Source organism: Pogonomyrmex barbatus, unplaced genomic scaffold (assembly GCF_055798465.1).
Source record: "Pogonomyrmex barbatus isolate J1 unplaced genomic scaffold, ASM5579846v1 scaffold1, whole genome shotgun sequence".
Taxonomy (NCBI): domain Eukaryota; kingdom Metazoa; phylum Arthropoda; class Insecta; order Hymenoptera; family Formicidae; genus Pogonomyrmex; species Pogonomyrmex barbatus.
In genome coordinates, this window is record NW_028297098.1 from 13,273,599 (window position 1) to 13,288,694 (window position 15,096).

General features: G+C 39.2%; 3 protein-coding genes across 8 annotated transcripts in view; 2 read left to right on the forward strand and 1 right to left on the reverse strand.

Moving 5' to 3' along the window:
- Positions 1–7,375, forward strand: part of Lis-1 (LisH and WD40 domain-containing Lis-1) — a 14,033-nt gene extending 6,658 nt beyond the window's left edge. For all 3 annotated transcript variants that reach the window (XM_011631484.3, XM_089079395.1, XM_089079400.1), the window contains 5 exons: positions 3,669–3,822; positions 3,967–4,173; positions 4,252–4,662; positions 4,730–5,078; positions 5,206–7,375. In XM_011631484.3, coding sequence (XP_011629786.2) covers positions 3,669–3,822; positions 3,967–4,173; positions 4,252–4,662; positions 4,730–5,078; positions 5,206–5,279 — 1,195 coding nt within the window. In that variant the 3' untranslated portion in view covers positions 5,280–7,375. The remainder of the gene's footprint in view (positions 1–3,668; positions 3,823–3,966; positions 4,174–4,251; positions 4,663–4,729; positions 5,079–5,205) is intronic.
- Positions 7,376–7,529: 154 nt separating this feature from the next.
- Positions 7,530–11,899, forward strand: LOC105422193 (ovarian-specific serine/threonine-protein kinase Lok). Of its 3 annotated transcripts, none has more exons than XM_011631487.3 (8): positions 7,530–9,149; positions 9,236–9,511; positions 9,586–9,842; positions 9,921–10,124; positions 10,233–10,406; positions 10,693–10,851; positions 10,927–11,118; positions 11,638–11,899. In XM_011631487.3, the coding sequence occupies exons 1-8, from the start codon at positions 8,981–8,983 to the stop codon at positions 11,683–11,685; spliced, it is 1,479 nt and encodes a 492-aa protein (XP_011629789.2). In that variant the 5' UTR covers positions 7,530–8,980; the 3' UTR covers positions 11,686–11,899. The 3 variants fall into 3 exon arrangements, with proteins under 3 accessions (XP_011629789.2, XP_088935482.1, XP_011629790.2); XM_011631488.2 differs by having other exon boundaries at positions 9,004–9,145; XM_089079356.1 differs by having other exon boundaries at positions 10,927–11,899.
- On the reverse strand, positions 11,893–14,000 carry LOC105422192 (succinate dehydrogenase [ubiquinone] iron-sulfur subunit). 2 transcript variants are annotated; one of them, XM_011631486.3, is made up of 5 exons: positions 13,815–14,000; positions 13,124–13,374; positions 12,459–12,756; positions 12,247–12,369; positions 11,893–12,118 (listed from the first exon to the last, which is right to left on the reverse strand). In XM_011631486.3, exons 1-5 carry the CDS (start codon positions 13,998–14,000, stop codon positions 11,981–11,983), a joined length of 996 nt encoding a protein of 331 aa, XP_011629788.2. In that variant the 3' UTR covers positions 11,893–11,980. The 2 variants fall into 2 exon arrangements, with proteins under 2 accessions (XP_011629788.2, XP_088935567.1); XM_089079441.1 differs by having other exon boundaries at positions 13,124–13,460; positions 13,808–14,000.
- Positions 14,001–15,096: the final 1,096 nt, after the last annotated feature.

The window sequence follows — 15,096 nt, forward strand, 5'->3', positions numbered from 1 at the left end:
TGTGTGTGTGTGTGTGTGTGCGTGTGTGTGTGTGTGTGTGTGTGTGTGTGTGTGTGTGTGTGTGTGTCTTCTCTTTTTTCCTCTTTCTCACGGAGGAAATTCCGTGAAAATCTTGTGTTCGGATTTGAACAGAGATTCGGACTACTCTTGGAATATTTAAGCGAGGTGTTTATATTTAATTCGCTAGTTTCGTTTCGTACTTCGTCTGCGAGCGACCCGCATGTAACACGGCAACGCGACGTTAAACGGGGACACCGCCGGCATCGATCGTATCCTCGATCTATGCCGGCTAATTCCTATGACGCAAAATCGCTCCTCGATCGGTCGGTCTCGGAGGGATGACGAGGAACCTGCGGAGACGAGTGGTGAGGGTGTCTGTCGGGCACGCGCAAACTGCGGGATCGATAGCTCGCGCAGAATGAGTCGGAACCCTCGGAACGAAACGAGGAAGGGGATGAGAACCGACTCCTCCACCCCTGAGGGAGAGGGTTCTCATCGATCAGCATGTATATCGTCGCGCATCCATGTTGTTTTCCCTCTTAAGAACGCCTTTCCGTGTTCTTCAGGGGTTGCCCACGTGTAACTCTTAGTAAGTGGATGGCGAAACGAGTCTCCCCTAGCGTGTGACTTTCACTTCCGGGCTTCCCGTAAACTGAGACAGAGGGTTGAACGGAAGGGCGATTAGCGTCTTTAATAGGAGTATTGTTATTGAAGCTATCACCATCTGGGTCGATAACGCACAGTATAAATTAATTTTTTTCTTTGATGCTCTTATAAGATTTTTTTAAATGTTCCAGTTTTCAATTCTACTATTTTCTTCAATGAATTATACTAACTAAATGTTACACATTTCTCAGATGATCAATAATACAAAATATTTCCATTATGCTTGTATTGTAAGATTATCATTATTATAAAAGAGTTAGGGTAAAATATAGTAGCATAAAAATAATTAATATTTTGATTACATTTGCGTATCTGCAATTGATATTCGATCATGTTGATTTGATCATGTAATATCTTGCAGTTGCAGACGAGGAGAGTCAATTCGACGATAGATGCATACTTACTCGTGAAGTTTAAACGTGATAAATAATAGCGAGGTGATTTCACGCCGATGCCAGCGTCGGTTTTATGGGCGAAGAGCCAGATGGAACAAGTTACTCTCCGCTACTCATTTTCACGTATTCATCTTCACATTGAGGAGCCGAGGATATCGTTCTTCGATCTGCGCTTCAATCTGCATTCCTGCGGCGACCCGAAACACAACATGTCTCGCACAATTCATCGTGCACTCGCCGCGGAGCGAAAGAGAGGAAGGGAAGAGGGAAAGAATTTCGCGGCTCTAAAGTTCTATTGTACCGTTACGCTCGCTGTCTCTTCTTCCGATCTTTGTATACGAGAGCACTTCTCGAAACGCGCCGTCGTAATCGCCGGTAGCAATCTCAATCTCCTCGACTCTATCTTTAATTTATGCAACGAATGAACGATGAAAGGAGAGACGGAGGAGCGCGTCGGAGTTTAATTTCGATTACTGCAGGTATTTCTCGCGTTCGTTATGCTCGAGCGGCGCGGATTGCCTGTCAACGTTCAATTTCCGGAAAACATTCTGTTTGTCGTCCCTAATGCTCTAAGGACCATCATTTGCGCGGAACATATTTACGTAGATATTTCTTTCTTCTCTTACTGCCAAGCGTCACGTCCTAGAATCTTCGTCAACGAGCGACACAAGTGCATTCTCATGCTTCGCGCGGCCGTAAGAGCTCGTGTGGAGAAGAACATCACGCGAATGGACCGTGCGGCCTGATGACCGTGTATCCTCGAACGGTCGAAGGGAAAACACCAGCGCGGGAACAAACATCTCTCCCAGTGATGCTCTTTCGTAATAATTCCGTCTGCAAATATCAGCGTCGGGAGCGAATATCCACGGTGAGGTGGCTCTCCGGAATAAATTAAATCTTTGCGCTCGTCGGCGATGAATTCGAATGCCACGACTTTCGCATGGTTGCTCCCCTCGCCGCCCTCCCCCCCCCCCCGAGCACGCACTTGTACGGAACAACGTGCGATACGCCGTTACTATATGCTCGTAGAATCTCTCTCTTTTTTTTTTCCTCTTCTCTTCCTCGGATGCGTGGCCCATTGTCACGAGCGCCGTCCGTCGTGTCTTCTCCACATTTCCCGTTTTCTCGTGCTCTCACGTGAACTCGACGCGCCGTGCGGGTGTCGGATGACGGGAATCACCTTCCTCACTCACGGAGACAATGATCGTCTACCTGCCTACATGCCTGGCTCGAAACATTCTTTTCCACTTTTGTACCTGCGACCGCGCGCACCTGCCATCAGAATGTCGTGCGTGAGCAAACCTGGAGTTTCTCACACCGCTAAGTGCTCCTATGAATCTGCCACTGCCATTATCCGCGTTGGCCTCTTCTTAATTTTCCGCGAATTATTCCGTAATTAGCCGCTCGGATCACGATATAACTCTCGCGCGTTTCATTCTTGATTATACAATTAGCGACGAATAAGTCTCATGAAGGAATTGGATTTTTTTTTTTTCCGAGAAATTGCTGATACGCTGATCGATGCTTTTTGTTATAATGCTTAGGATCATCTTGCATTTTCGAAGCTTCCAGTATCCGACTGAGCTATTGAAATTTACGTGACACGAATACGCTAGTTTATTATCATTCGTACAAATTTGCTTTGGTATCAGCTGACGGTAGATAAGTCTATCGGTTTGTTTTTCACGCGGACTTAAGTATTTCTACAGTCAGCAGGACGCTGCATTTAAGCTACGCGATTATAAATTTAAATTTCTGTCGTTACGAGATAGAATTTTATATGCATATTAATATTTGCGTCTTTGTAACACTTAATCCAACGCGTGCACGAATACGTACACGAGCGAAAGGCAGATATATCGATGAATCATTTTTTATTTTATCTACGTGCTTTGTCTCTCTGCTCTCGAGCAAATCTCGAATTGGTATTGCGGTATGTTTTCTTCATTCATTGAAACGAACGAATCCAATCCGTTGTATACGACGTTGCGGCGGAGATAAATAGCGAAAGTAGCCGAGCACGTGGTTTAGCTTTCCGCCAAGATGAAGTGGCTTTATTGTTTCCTTCTTTTTTTTTTTTTTCGGTTACCCGACTCGCTCCTACGCGCACCACGCGTTAATCGCAAAACAGATCTCGAGGCACCGCGAGCGATAATTTGCCATCACGTGGAGTAGTCAGGTGGATAGAGACGAACGGCCGACTCGCGAGGCCTTTCACCCTGGCACAAGTTTGCCCGACTTTCAATCTCTTTCCCACGTATCCAACCTGCCTCACGGCCTCCTCCTTCCCCGTTCCATTGTATCGGATCACAGGTACGGCATTTTATCTTTATCTCCGCGTCATAAACAGGCGGCTGCGGCCGACGCCAACGCGGAACAATCGGCGATTAAAGCTATCCATCCAACACATACGTCTTTTCTCTCTTATCCTTTCTTCATCTTGTTGCGGTACTCGGTGAGGAAGCATAGGGATAAGCAAACAAACAAATCCGAGAATTTTATCATCTAAAATTTTCTTGAATTTTATTTACGCTAAATTAATGCGGAGATATAAAGAATTTTTTCTAAGTTTTTACGTTTATCATAAAAAGGTATCAATGTTTCTAGAAATAAGGCGATCGCGGATTACCTTAGCACGAATGGCTATCAAGATGCACTGGAGGCATTCAAGAAGGAAGCCGACATGCCAGGAGAGGTGGAGAGAAAATATGGGGGCCTTCTGGAGAAAAAGTGGACTTCGGTCATACGATTGCAGAAGAAGGTAAGGTCTTTTTCTTCCATTCAATTTGAGAGGTATTTTCTCTGACTGTAAATTTTATGAGGCATTGCGTGCACGGGAGAATTCAACGGTTTATTACATTAACTGAATGGTTCTTTGTACACACTCGCATGTGATGTGTCGTAGGTAATGGAACTGGAATCTAAACTCTCCGAAGCGGAAAAGGAGTTTATAGAAGGCGCGCCGACGCGCGGCAAGAGATCGCCATCCGAATGGATACCGAGGCCGCCGGAGAAGTTCAGTCTGACCGGACACAGAGCCCCAATCAATAGAGTTATTTTCCATCCGGTTTTTAGTCTCGTAGTATCCGCCAGCGAAGATGCTACCATTAAGGTACGAGAACGACTCGCAAGTAGAGCCAAAAAGCGACAAATTAGAAACATAATTTTTTAAGTATATTTATCCTTTAAGGTATGGGACTTTGAGAGCGGTGATTTCGAAAGAACGCTGAAAGGCCACACCGACAGCGTGCAGGACATTGCATTCGACGCCTCGGGCAAGTTGCTTGCCTCCTGTAGCGCGGACATGTCCATCAAGCTGTGGGATTTCCATCAGTCGTTCGCTTGCGTCAAGACTATGCACGGCCACGATCACAACGTCAATTCGGTCGCGTTTGTGCCGCAGGGTGACTTTGTAGTAAGCGCCTCCAGGGATAAGACCATTAAGATCTGGGAAGTGGCGACGGGCTATTGCGTGAAGACGCTTACGGGACATAGGGAATGGGTGAGAATGGCGCGAGTCAGTCCTTGTGGTGAGCTCATTGCTAGCTGCTCGAATGATCAAACTGTTCGAGTATGGCATGTAGCAACGAAGGAGACAAAGGTAATCCACCGTTCATTCCTCTTAAGAGGAATCTGATATTTATTCCTAACGCAAAATCACTCGTTAGGTTGAGTTCAGAGAACACGAGCACGTGGTAGAATGCATCGCATGGGCACCGGAGAGCGCGAGAGCGTCAATCAACGCGGCGGCCGGGGCGGACAACAAGGGTGCGCACGAGGGGCCCTTCCTCGCTTCCGGCTCACGGGATAAGATGATCCGCGTATGGGACGTCGGCGCCGGAGTATGCCTCTTCACTCTCGTTGGACACGACAACTGGGTGCGATGCATCGTCTTCCATCCTGGTGGCAAGTTTATCGTCAGCGCGTCCGATGATAAGACGCTGCGAGTCTGGGACACGCGCAACAAGCGAGTGATGAAAACCCTAGAGGCACACGTTCACTTCTGCACTTCTGTCGGTTCGTACATCTTTCTCTCGCTTCTCTTTCCAATGCATTTTCCTGATTTTATCAAATTACTAAATGCGTAACCATCAATTTGTTTATATTTATTTATATTTGTTTATATATTCTATTTTGACTACAGATTTCCACAAGAATCATCCTTATGTGGTCACCGGGAGCGTCGATCAAACGGTGAAAATTTGGGAATGCCGCTAGTCACCGAATTTTAGATTTTCCGTCAGACATGTACGGAAGCGAACGGAAATATAAAAACGAGAGAAAAGACGAACGCGCGTTCATTTTAATGGAATCGGCCGAAAGAGTAAGCTGCTACAAAAAGCTATCGTACATATGCTATTAATATTAATATTATTATACATAAACACATATAAACACGTATGGTTAAGAACTCTTTAATTAATTTATAAAATAAAGTATAATTAGTAATTATATTACAAAATACATCGTTTTACGGCAATGAACTGCACTATTCGAGGAGAGTGAATCGAAAAACGGTCACGGAGGATCAAACGATCGAGAGGACGCTCCCACGAGTTCTCATTACGGATCATCTACGGGATGTGGGCTCACTCTAATGCCATAATACAATTACAAGAGTTATATTCCTTTTAGACAATGTTGTGCAATTGTAGTAGGCATTATTCTGTATATATATATATATACGTGTCTTTATTCGCAGCGCGAAATTCGATGAGTATATAACTCGCCTTTGATTTACTCTTACTCTCTTCGCCTGCTTATGCAATGTATCCGTTAAAGTATTAGTTACCAGCTGGTCGTATACACACACGTACACGCGCGCAAAGAGAGAAGAAGATCGTCCTCCTCGATTATGATCTTGCGTAAGAACGCGTCGAATCTCTTTAACTTTCTGTCGGCAGTGGCGAAAATTTCGGTTGTGGCGTTCAACCTCGCGCAATGATGATAACCGATTCGTTGTCACTTATATCCGCGTCCTCTCCTCGAGAATTCTTGAGAGAACAAAAGATGTTGCTCCTTTACTCATTCTATACATATATATATATATATACATTATATATATAAGCATACACACACACACACACACACACACACACACACACACACACACGTACACACATGTATAGACGCGCAGTTGTCTTTGTACCATACAAATATCGAGTGTTAATGATCGTCAGCTCTCACGTGTATCTTGAGTTATTATCAGATTTGCTGCGTTAACGAACATCTGTTTTATGAGACATGTAGCGTAACGTCACGAGTGGTATGAATCGGATGACAAAAAGGTATAAAAAGCATAAAAGCAGTACGACAAGATACAAAGCTGCCTCAAAATCGAAAACAAATATAGTCATATATTTATGCTTCAATAATAGTCATATATTTATACTTCAATTAGATTTTCTCTCTCGAGATAGTGAGTCCCTCTGATTATAGTGGAGTTTGATTGCGTTACATACATTTATGTAAAAATCGAATCTTGTAGAGTCAAAAAATGTTAACTGAAATCTGTTGAGGGCCAACATATATATATATATATATATATATATATATGTGTGTGTGTGTGTGTGCAACTTTTGAAGTATTTTTATTATTTTTAAGTGAAGCAGGCATTAAGAAAAAAATCGAGGGATCACTCGGCGAGACTCGAAGAGCATCCGAAAAATGATTTTCGCTTGACGTTACGATCACCATGCGTTGTTAATAATAACAATATTACGCAATGGGCACGTAGCTGAATTCAGCTGAATTCATGAAAATGCGTTAATTGAGATTTGAGCGGTAGAGTAGAGCCGATGGGAGAGGAGACTCGTGAGGTAACATGCGATTTTAGAAGCGCATAATTCATTGCGTGGGTTCCAAGAGACGGTGGGTACTAGTTCTATCTTTTAATTCTAACTAGTATTAGCGGTAGCGCAGACATAAGCGTAGACGATAGAAAGAAGATAAGGAAGTAAACTTCAGAGAGACACAAAGTTAAGTTAACGATTGATCAACACGTACGAAACACAACACACATACACGCATACAAATACACGAGGCAAAGCGTCCGATTTTTCAGGCATTTGATAAGAAGGACATTCGCACACGTGTATAAAACGTGTAATCCGTAAGAAAGAAAGGAATCAGTAATCGATAATCGCTTAAATAAGGATAATTTTTCCAACACCGATACACTTAATGACTGCTATCTTCTAATGTTTGTTCAGCCAAGTACGAAACAAAAAATCCCCTCCCATCCGAGAAGAGATACCCCTCAATTAATGTGGTACTAAATTATTTTGATGAATAATAAACCAAGTTGTCACTGAGTCGTGAGATCGTTGTATGCTGTTACACTTAAGTATCATCACCTACGTTTTTCAGAACGGGCGTAATTTCATTTTTTCTACGTTTGCAGGTCTCTCGTGTTAAATCTCTCGTTCGAGTGTGCGTCTAAGAAGCGCCAATGCGGATTCATTGTGCCCGCTAGATCTCTTTCCGATTAGAGTTTTCGTAGAGTTTTCGAACAGAGAGAGCAGTACAGAGAGGCTTAAGAGGATCCCCTCCCCTAACTCTGCAATACATATTAATCGACATGTGCATGACAGTATTTTATATAGTACAATAGGGCAAAGAGAATTAGCAACGTAGCATTGTAAGCGAGACGCATACCAAACACCCATTGTGCGTGTTTATACGTAGATGATGTAATAAAAAAAAAAAAAAAAAAAAAAAAAGAAAAAGAAACAACCCACGAAAAATTATGTTATAGTGTCGCCTGATCATAAGACTCGTCACGATGGCTTTTGTGACTCGCTTTCTACGTGCTTGGGAAATGATACCGACAAGTAGATTTACAATAAAGTATTCTTCGTCATTTGTGATACACAGGATTGGCAGATATTTATTGTGATCCTAAAATGTTACACGAGCTCCTTGTAGGAAGAGACTTTTAATTGCAAAATTAATTGTGATAGTTATTTTAAATTAATTTTTATGCAGATTTTTATCAAAAATATAATTGTAAATTGATAATTTTAACTATAATGAAGAGATTCTCATTATTAAGAGATCTATGGGCTATAAAAATCTATATTCAGGATAGAGCTGTCAAGTTCGATCAACTGAACATGGAGTTATCTCTTTATTGTGTTATGATACTGTGGAAGGACGAGTGAACTCTACGAGGAAGTGTCCACATAATACATATTGAAATATCATATTATTATATTAGCAATCTAAGTATAGTTTAAAAAACTCAATATTGTTTCTTATAATTTGCTTGTTTGGAAACACCAATTTTTTTGTACATATAAGTCGCAAAATTTTTATATAGAACAATTATTGACACGAGATGTTAATTTTTTTTGCAATTATCGATAATGTGAACGTTGCCTTCAATTTGTGGGTGCTGATCGATAAGCTTATTTATCGACGTAAACGCACAATTTATGCGGGAACTGCGACATGTTGTGGTACACAAAGCTGCAGAGATCAGGTCAGGCGTATTTGATGATCATTTTATAAATGGCCTTGAATCTTATTGGAACAGAAGGAAAGTCTTCCCTTCTCCGGTACGTAAGTTCAATATGATTGGTTGGACTCAAAAGTAAGGATCAATCAGATTTCATTGCGGAGAGCAGGTTGTCTGTTTCACCGGCTTGACTATTCTTTTGTTGTTACTTGAGGGACGCGTCGTGCCAGTGGCTCATGCAGACTCGTAAAGAATTTTCTCAGGTGTACACCGCATCTCCTCTATTTAATACAAAATCGTACGAAAGCGAATTTTCCTTGAGGAACATCCGCTTGTTGTTTTTGAAACAATTTACAACGATGGGTTAGCGATCTCCATTCAAGGGTTCACGTGGCGTCTCAAAACGTGGCGTCTTAAATCTTTTGGTTGAATCTTGGATAATTCTTCATCTCACGACACAATGGAACTGGCATCACAGGACCAGATTGTTCCCGCCAGTCTGCCTGACACCCAAAATGCAGATGCATTGACACAGTCGCAGGAGGCGTTGAGCCAGCAGCCGACGTTAAATATCTGGGGAAGATTGTGTCCTGTGATGCAATCGAAAGTATCAAACCTGAGAACTGTGGGTAAGAGTTTGCGACACCCTCTTGCAAGCAAGACTACAATGCGCTCGATCTATATATCTTTGGAAATAAATTTGTACGAATTTCAGAACTAACAAGGGACTCGGGTTATACCTTGGGACGTTCCGAAAACTGTGATATTCGTTTAACTACAAATGAAATGAGAGAAACTTGGCTAAAAGTGGTCAGTAAGGTACATTTTCGCATATATCGAGAACGCATCAACAATACAAATGAGATAGTAGTATACCTAGAAGATTTGAGCTACAATGGGACTTATGTTGATAGAAGATTGGTTGGTTGCAGAAATCGCATTATCATTGAAAATAATTCCGTAATAGCCATAGCCAGGGAAGATTTATCAGGTATCCGTGTCTTATATCAAAACTTAATACAAATTGATAGATGGATATAACAAATTTATTTTTTTCAATTATAGTTTATGTATTTATGAGTACAATTGTACATGAACTTCCATGTCAGTTGCCATCAGAGTTGAAACAGAGGTATGCAATTGGCCATAAATTAGGAACTGGTGCCTGTGGCGAAGTGAGGCTAGTATTTAAAAAAGATGGGTCAGAAAAGTTTGCTATGAAAATTATAAAGAAGAATTATTTTAGCATTGGAAATGGGAATATTTTCAATAATCCTGAAAATATCAGGAATGAAGTTGAAATACTAAAGAAGTTGAAACATGTAAGTTGAGATATATCCATATGATATTTTGTAACTCCATGGCTTGGATGGCTCAATAGAATTAGATGTTTGTTTCAGTCCTGTATAATTCATTTGGAGGATATCCATGATACACCAGAAGCTATGTACATTATCCTTGAATTGATGGAAGGGGGTGAACTCTTTGATAGAATAAGAAGCAGAGGCAAATTGTCTGAACCATATACGAAACTAATATTCTATCAGGTCATACTTGCCGTCCATTATCTACATAGACAAGGCATTACCCATAGAGATTTAAAGGTACTACTTAAAATAGCTTGTTCCAAATGGGCAATGTGTATCTCTTGCTTGTATTCTATATAAATATATCATCAATTTTTTTATTTAATGAATATTACACATTTACAGCCAGAAAATATACTGCTAAAGGACTATTCGGACAGTCCTTTGGTCAAGGTGTCGGATTTTGGTATGTCCAAGTTTGTGGACGCTCAGACAATGATGAAGACATATTGTGGGACTCCTATGTATGTTGCTCCCGAGATTGTCACAACCTATGGACGTAACTCTTATACAAATCAAGTATGTATCTAATGAGATATAATTCTTTTTAATTAGACTTATGATCTTTAACTTTGCTATATTCCGACAAATAATCTTTCACTTTCTTTACGTTTTTTAAAACTTATAATTTTTGATGAAGCTTTAATAACGGAAGAATGAGATATTTATTTATTTGATTGTAAAGTTGTAAAATCGAACCTAAATCTTTTGCTTTGTAGACAATTTCTACTATTGAACTATTTAATATCCCGAGAAATGATCATCAAGATATGAAAAAAAAATCATTTATTTTATATTTTTTCAGGTTGACGTATGGAGTTTAGGAGTTATATTGTACGTTTGTTTAAGTGGTATCTTTCCTTTTCAAATAAATGATGTTACTTTGGAGGAACAAATCAAAAGTGGACGATACGAATTTTATCCATCTCGCTTTCAATATGTATCGTCAGATGCTATAAGACTAGTATGTAATGAATGCCTACCTTGTTAATAGTGATTGATGTGCTGCAATCTCCAATGGAATATCGCGCTGTTTCAGATTAAACGTATGATGACAGTAAACCCGAAGGAACGTATAACGGTACCACACATTTTGTTACATTCCTGGTTAAGAGACGCCCGTATGCGAGAAGAAGTGAACAAATTATTACGGAATTCTAATGTGGAGAACAATGAGGATATTGAAAATGTGCCACCTCCGATTATTTGCCCCAAACGTCCACGGCTTATGGTTTGAAAAAAGGACACTTGATGCAGAGTATGCGAGAAGAATATTTTATTTATATTTTGCAAGCACAGAGAAATAGTTTTTTGATGAGATCTCTAGCATCTTATAGATGTCGTGATGTTATGATACATGTTACCTGCTTATAGAATAACTTCTATTTAAAAAAACGATATTTTCATAGATTTAAATATCAATTAATTTTGTTAAATTCATTAACAGATTAATCAATACAAATAACTTCATAGTGCAAATATAGTACAACAAAATAAATATTCATAATTTCCATTTACATTATTCATAATAATTTATTTCATTTGCTTATTATTTACTTATTACTTACTTATTACTTTTACTTATTACAATTAACTATATGATTAAGATACTAGATATCAAAATCATAGAATAAATAATAAGATATATACTCTGTGATAAAGATATAAAATGTATTCTTCACGTATGATATATTTTTATTGTTTGACGTATCTCAACTTGATGAATATAGTGATTTAATTTGCAACATAGGAGGACTTGATATATAAAATGAGTAACATGCACTGCAAGGATTGTTGAACGATATTAAGTGCCAATTCGTTAATTCATTGATTAAAAAAATTTAGGATGCCCGTAAAAAATATAACATTAATAAGACGAGATGAAAGACTGCCTTATGTTTAACGTCTAGTAAAAGATATCTGTAAAAAATATAGATCTAATCTACCTGACATTTAATTATCGTTATGGGTTTATAACCTGTTACATGATAATAAAATTACTCTATTATTCACTTATGCAAAACTCTTTATTCCAAGTGATGAACATTATATAATAAAGAGGAGTGTCTCGCGAATTGTACCCTATTTTTTTTTTATTCCTTTCTGCATGGATATTGCTCTTCCCCGCCGCAAGGATTCGGAAGTGGTGTATCGAGATCTGGTTTCTCTTTTTTTGCAAATCCGGCCAGTAAACGTTTCAGTTGCACGATCGCCTTTGCCGGATTCAGACCCTAGCAACAAGGCAACACCGAGTGATGCATGAAGTTAATTTAAACATTTCTTATTTCTTTTTGAAAAAAACTAGGATTTTTTTTTGGATGGCAAGATAAGAGTGAATAATATAATAGTTAAGACTCACTTTTGGACATGTTTTGGTGCAATTGAAAATCGTTTTGCATCGAAAAACCGAATAGAAATCCTGCAGCTTCGCCAGTCTTTCTTTATGTGCCATATCTCGCGAATCTATCACCCATCTGTACGCCTGACAATGTAAGCGAATGGACATAGAGAATGAACGATCTCTGTTCTTTTTTTCTTTGTTATAGAAAAATGAAATTTGACGAAGTTTACTTGCAGTAGCACCGCAGGTCCCAGATACTTGTCACCGAGCCACCAGTAAGGAGGACATGAGTACGTGCAACATGCGCACATCACACATTCGTAGAAGCCATCGAGTTTTTCCCTGTCCCTCGGACTTTGCAAGATTTGTCGCATACCAAGAAATTCGTCTTCGCCCGGCCGCTTTAAATACGGATCGATTTTCCGAAATTGTTCCAGGAATTGTTCCATGTCGGGTACCAAATCTCGAATTACGTATGCGTGCGGTAGAGGATAGATCACCAATGGCTTCGGAGATTCCTTTACTTTTCTAAAGGCAGTTTGAATGTGTTAGTTTCGTGCAATGTTGTTAAGTGCGATTAAAAAAAAAAAAGAAGGATTTATCAGAATTATCAGAAGGATTTGTCAAAAGTAAGTTTTATTCCCTTAGAGTCCCGCTATAAAAGCAAATGTGACTATACGGCATGTGAAATTAACGTAACTATTTCAAATTCCAGACGTCTAAGTGTACAAAATATATTTGAAACACTAATTGTCTAAACATTTGATTTCTACATATTCAGTCATTTAAACTAAAGGACTACGTCCAAATTTCTAAAAACTCGCAAATCCAAAGAAATCAATATTCCTATCGCCTGATTTATCAGCGCCAAAAATTTTATAAGATGATGAGTTACGTTATGCAAGCCAAGGTGTTCACGCCGTTTATATTCATCCCGCAGCATCCACAGATGCCCTCGCGACAGGACCTTCGGAAGGATAATGTTGGATCGTGCTGCGCCTTGATCAATATTAACACGTCTAACACCATCGTGCCGCACTTGTTCAGGTCTATGCTGAACTGCTGCATGTACGGTTTCACATCCGGTGTTTCCGGATTCCATCGATATACGCGTACTGTTTGTAGCCTCGGCACGATTTTTGCCTCCTGCGAAAGATCTATTTTAAATAACAGTTTAATTGTATACGTATATACATATACATTATTTAGATTTTTTTTATTTTTCCATAAATCTTCAGAATCATAAATATCTTTTTTTTTTATATATCACACGTACAAAAAAGAGGAACTTATATAAATAATATGTTAAATTATAGAAAATATTAGGTTTATATTCTTAGTAGCAAAACTTCATTTTTTTTTCTTTCTCCTCTAATGTCTAGTTGTTTATGTATGTCTCTAATACAGAGATGTCTCTAATTATCAATTATAAAAAAATAGATCTTTAGATATCTCAAGATAAGATTGTGATTCGTTAATGAGATGCGTAAGAAGAATGTACAGCATTGCATTGTGACGGAGAGGAAATCTTTGCATTTTTCTGTACTACTCTACTTTTCACACGCGTTCTCTCCGGCGCGACTAACTTTGTCAGGTGTTTTACACTCTGCAACTTCCGCGATTTCCGCCGCTACTTTCTTCATCTCGAGTGTCTTCTTGGTCGATGTCAACAATCTCGATCCGGGGATACGCGCGAGTCCAGGCAACGGCCAGAAGCGGCTCGTGGATGCGCTTCCGCTCATAGCGGCATACATAATCCACCCCTGTCGCATCGATCTGTTCTCCACCTACACGTCCGTATAATACTATCATGTAAATAATGTCTTCGTGATATCACGTCGCGCGATTTCGATCATTACGTCTCGTCGCGGCCGCACTTATCTTGGACATCAATGTCACGCGAACAAAATATCATCGAATGGACCAACTTCACAATTTATGGTTCTTTCACGTTCTTATAGTTTGAAGCCTATAATATATGCGACGGATCAGATTTCAAGATTTTATTTATAATTTTATGTGCAGCTCTAATATTGTCTTTATGTTCAAGATGTGTTTCTTGATTTTTTTAATGTTTTTTTTTTTTTTTTTTTTTTTCACATATGACACATAAAATTATGAATAATAAGTTTTCGAATTACAAGTTGTGGATTTAAATTGCGGAAAGAATTTATCACACGGTAGTGTTCTCGATTGACTTGACACCCGAGATCCGTGTCTCCTGATTATTTGCTCGCATGTTGTCGGATTCTAAAATTTATTTTATATATAAAAAAAAAACTTGTGTTTTTATTAATATATACATTTTTTTATAAGGCATAATGTTTTTTTGCGTTGAATTTTGCGTTGAAATTCTCGTTATAAATTGACCGAGTTGAGAATCACGATTATTGCCAAAGTTATTTTTGATCTAATAATAAAATTTAGATTGATGAAAGTTGCGTTGCGTTATTTGTCGTAATACAAACAAGTTACAACAATCGCGATAAGATTGACACGCGTGACCTCGCAACCGTCAAATCTCAAAATAATTTCATTAACATTTATAGAATTCGCAAACGTGAATAGACATTACATTTAGTCGACGTAAACTTACAAATAGAACAGCTATTGTCGTCAAAGCTATTGTTCTCTCACAATTCTCTCGAACAATCTCTTGGAAATTCAATCCAATATTTATCAAACGAGATAAAAAAAAATAACGATAATGTGAAGCGAGAAGAGATTATAAGCGTAATTATGTAAAATGAAAAAGGCATTTCGGATATCTCCGTTCTCTTGTACATTACTTAGTGCAGTAGTAATGTAAACAACCTCCTCGCCGAGATCGACGTCTCGTTTAAATCGCTTCTCGAAAGATCATCGCGG

Bases quoted from the DNA above. Each gene is read 5' to 3' on its own strand.
- LOC105422192 (XM_089079441.1), bottom strand. From the start codon at position 14,000: ATGCGACAGGGGTGGATTATGTATGCCGCTATGAGCGGAAGCGCATCC. The intron at 13,461-13,807 runs GCGCCGGAGAGA...ATGATTCTGAAG, and splicing joins AACACCTGACAAAGTTAGTC to ATTTATGGAAAAATAAAAAA. The intron at 12,119-12,246 runs GTGAGTCTTAAC...CCTTGTTGCTAG, and splicing joins GCACCAAAACATGTCCAAAA to GGTCTGAATCCGGCAAAGGC.
- LOC105422193 (XM_011631487.3), top strand. From the start codon at position 8,981: ATGGAACTGGCATCACAGGACCAGATTGTTCCCGCCAGTCTGCCTGAC. The intron at 9,843-9,920 runs GTAAGTTGAGAT...TGTTTGTTTCAG, and splicing joins TACTAAAGAAGTTGAAACAT to TCCTGTATAATTCATTTGGA. The intron at 10,125-10,232 runs GTACTACTTAAA...ACACATTTACAG, and splicing joins TTACCCATAGAGATTTAAAG to CCAGAAAATATACTGCTAAA.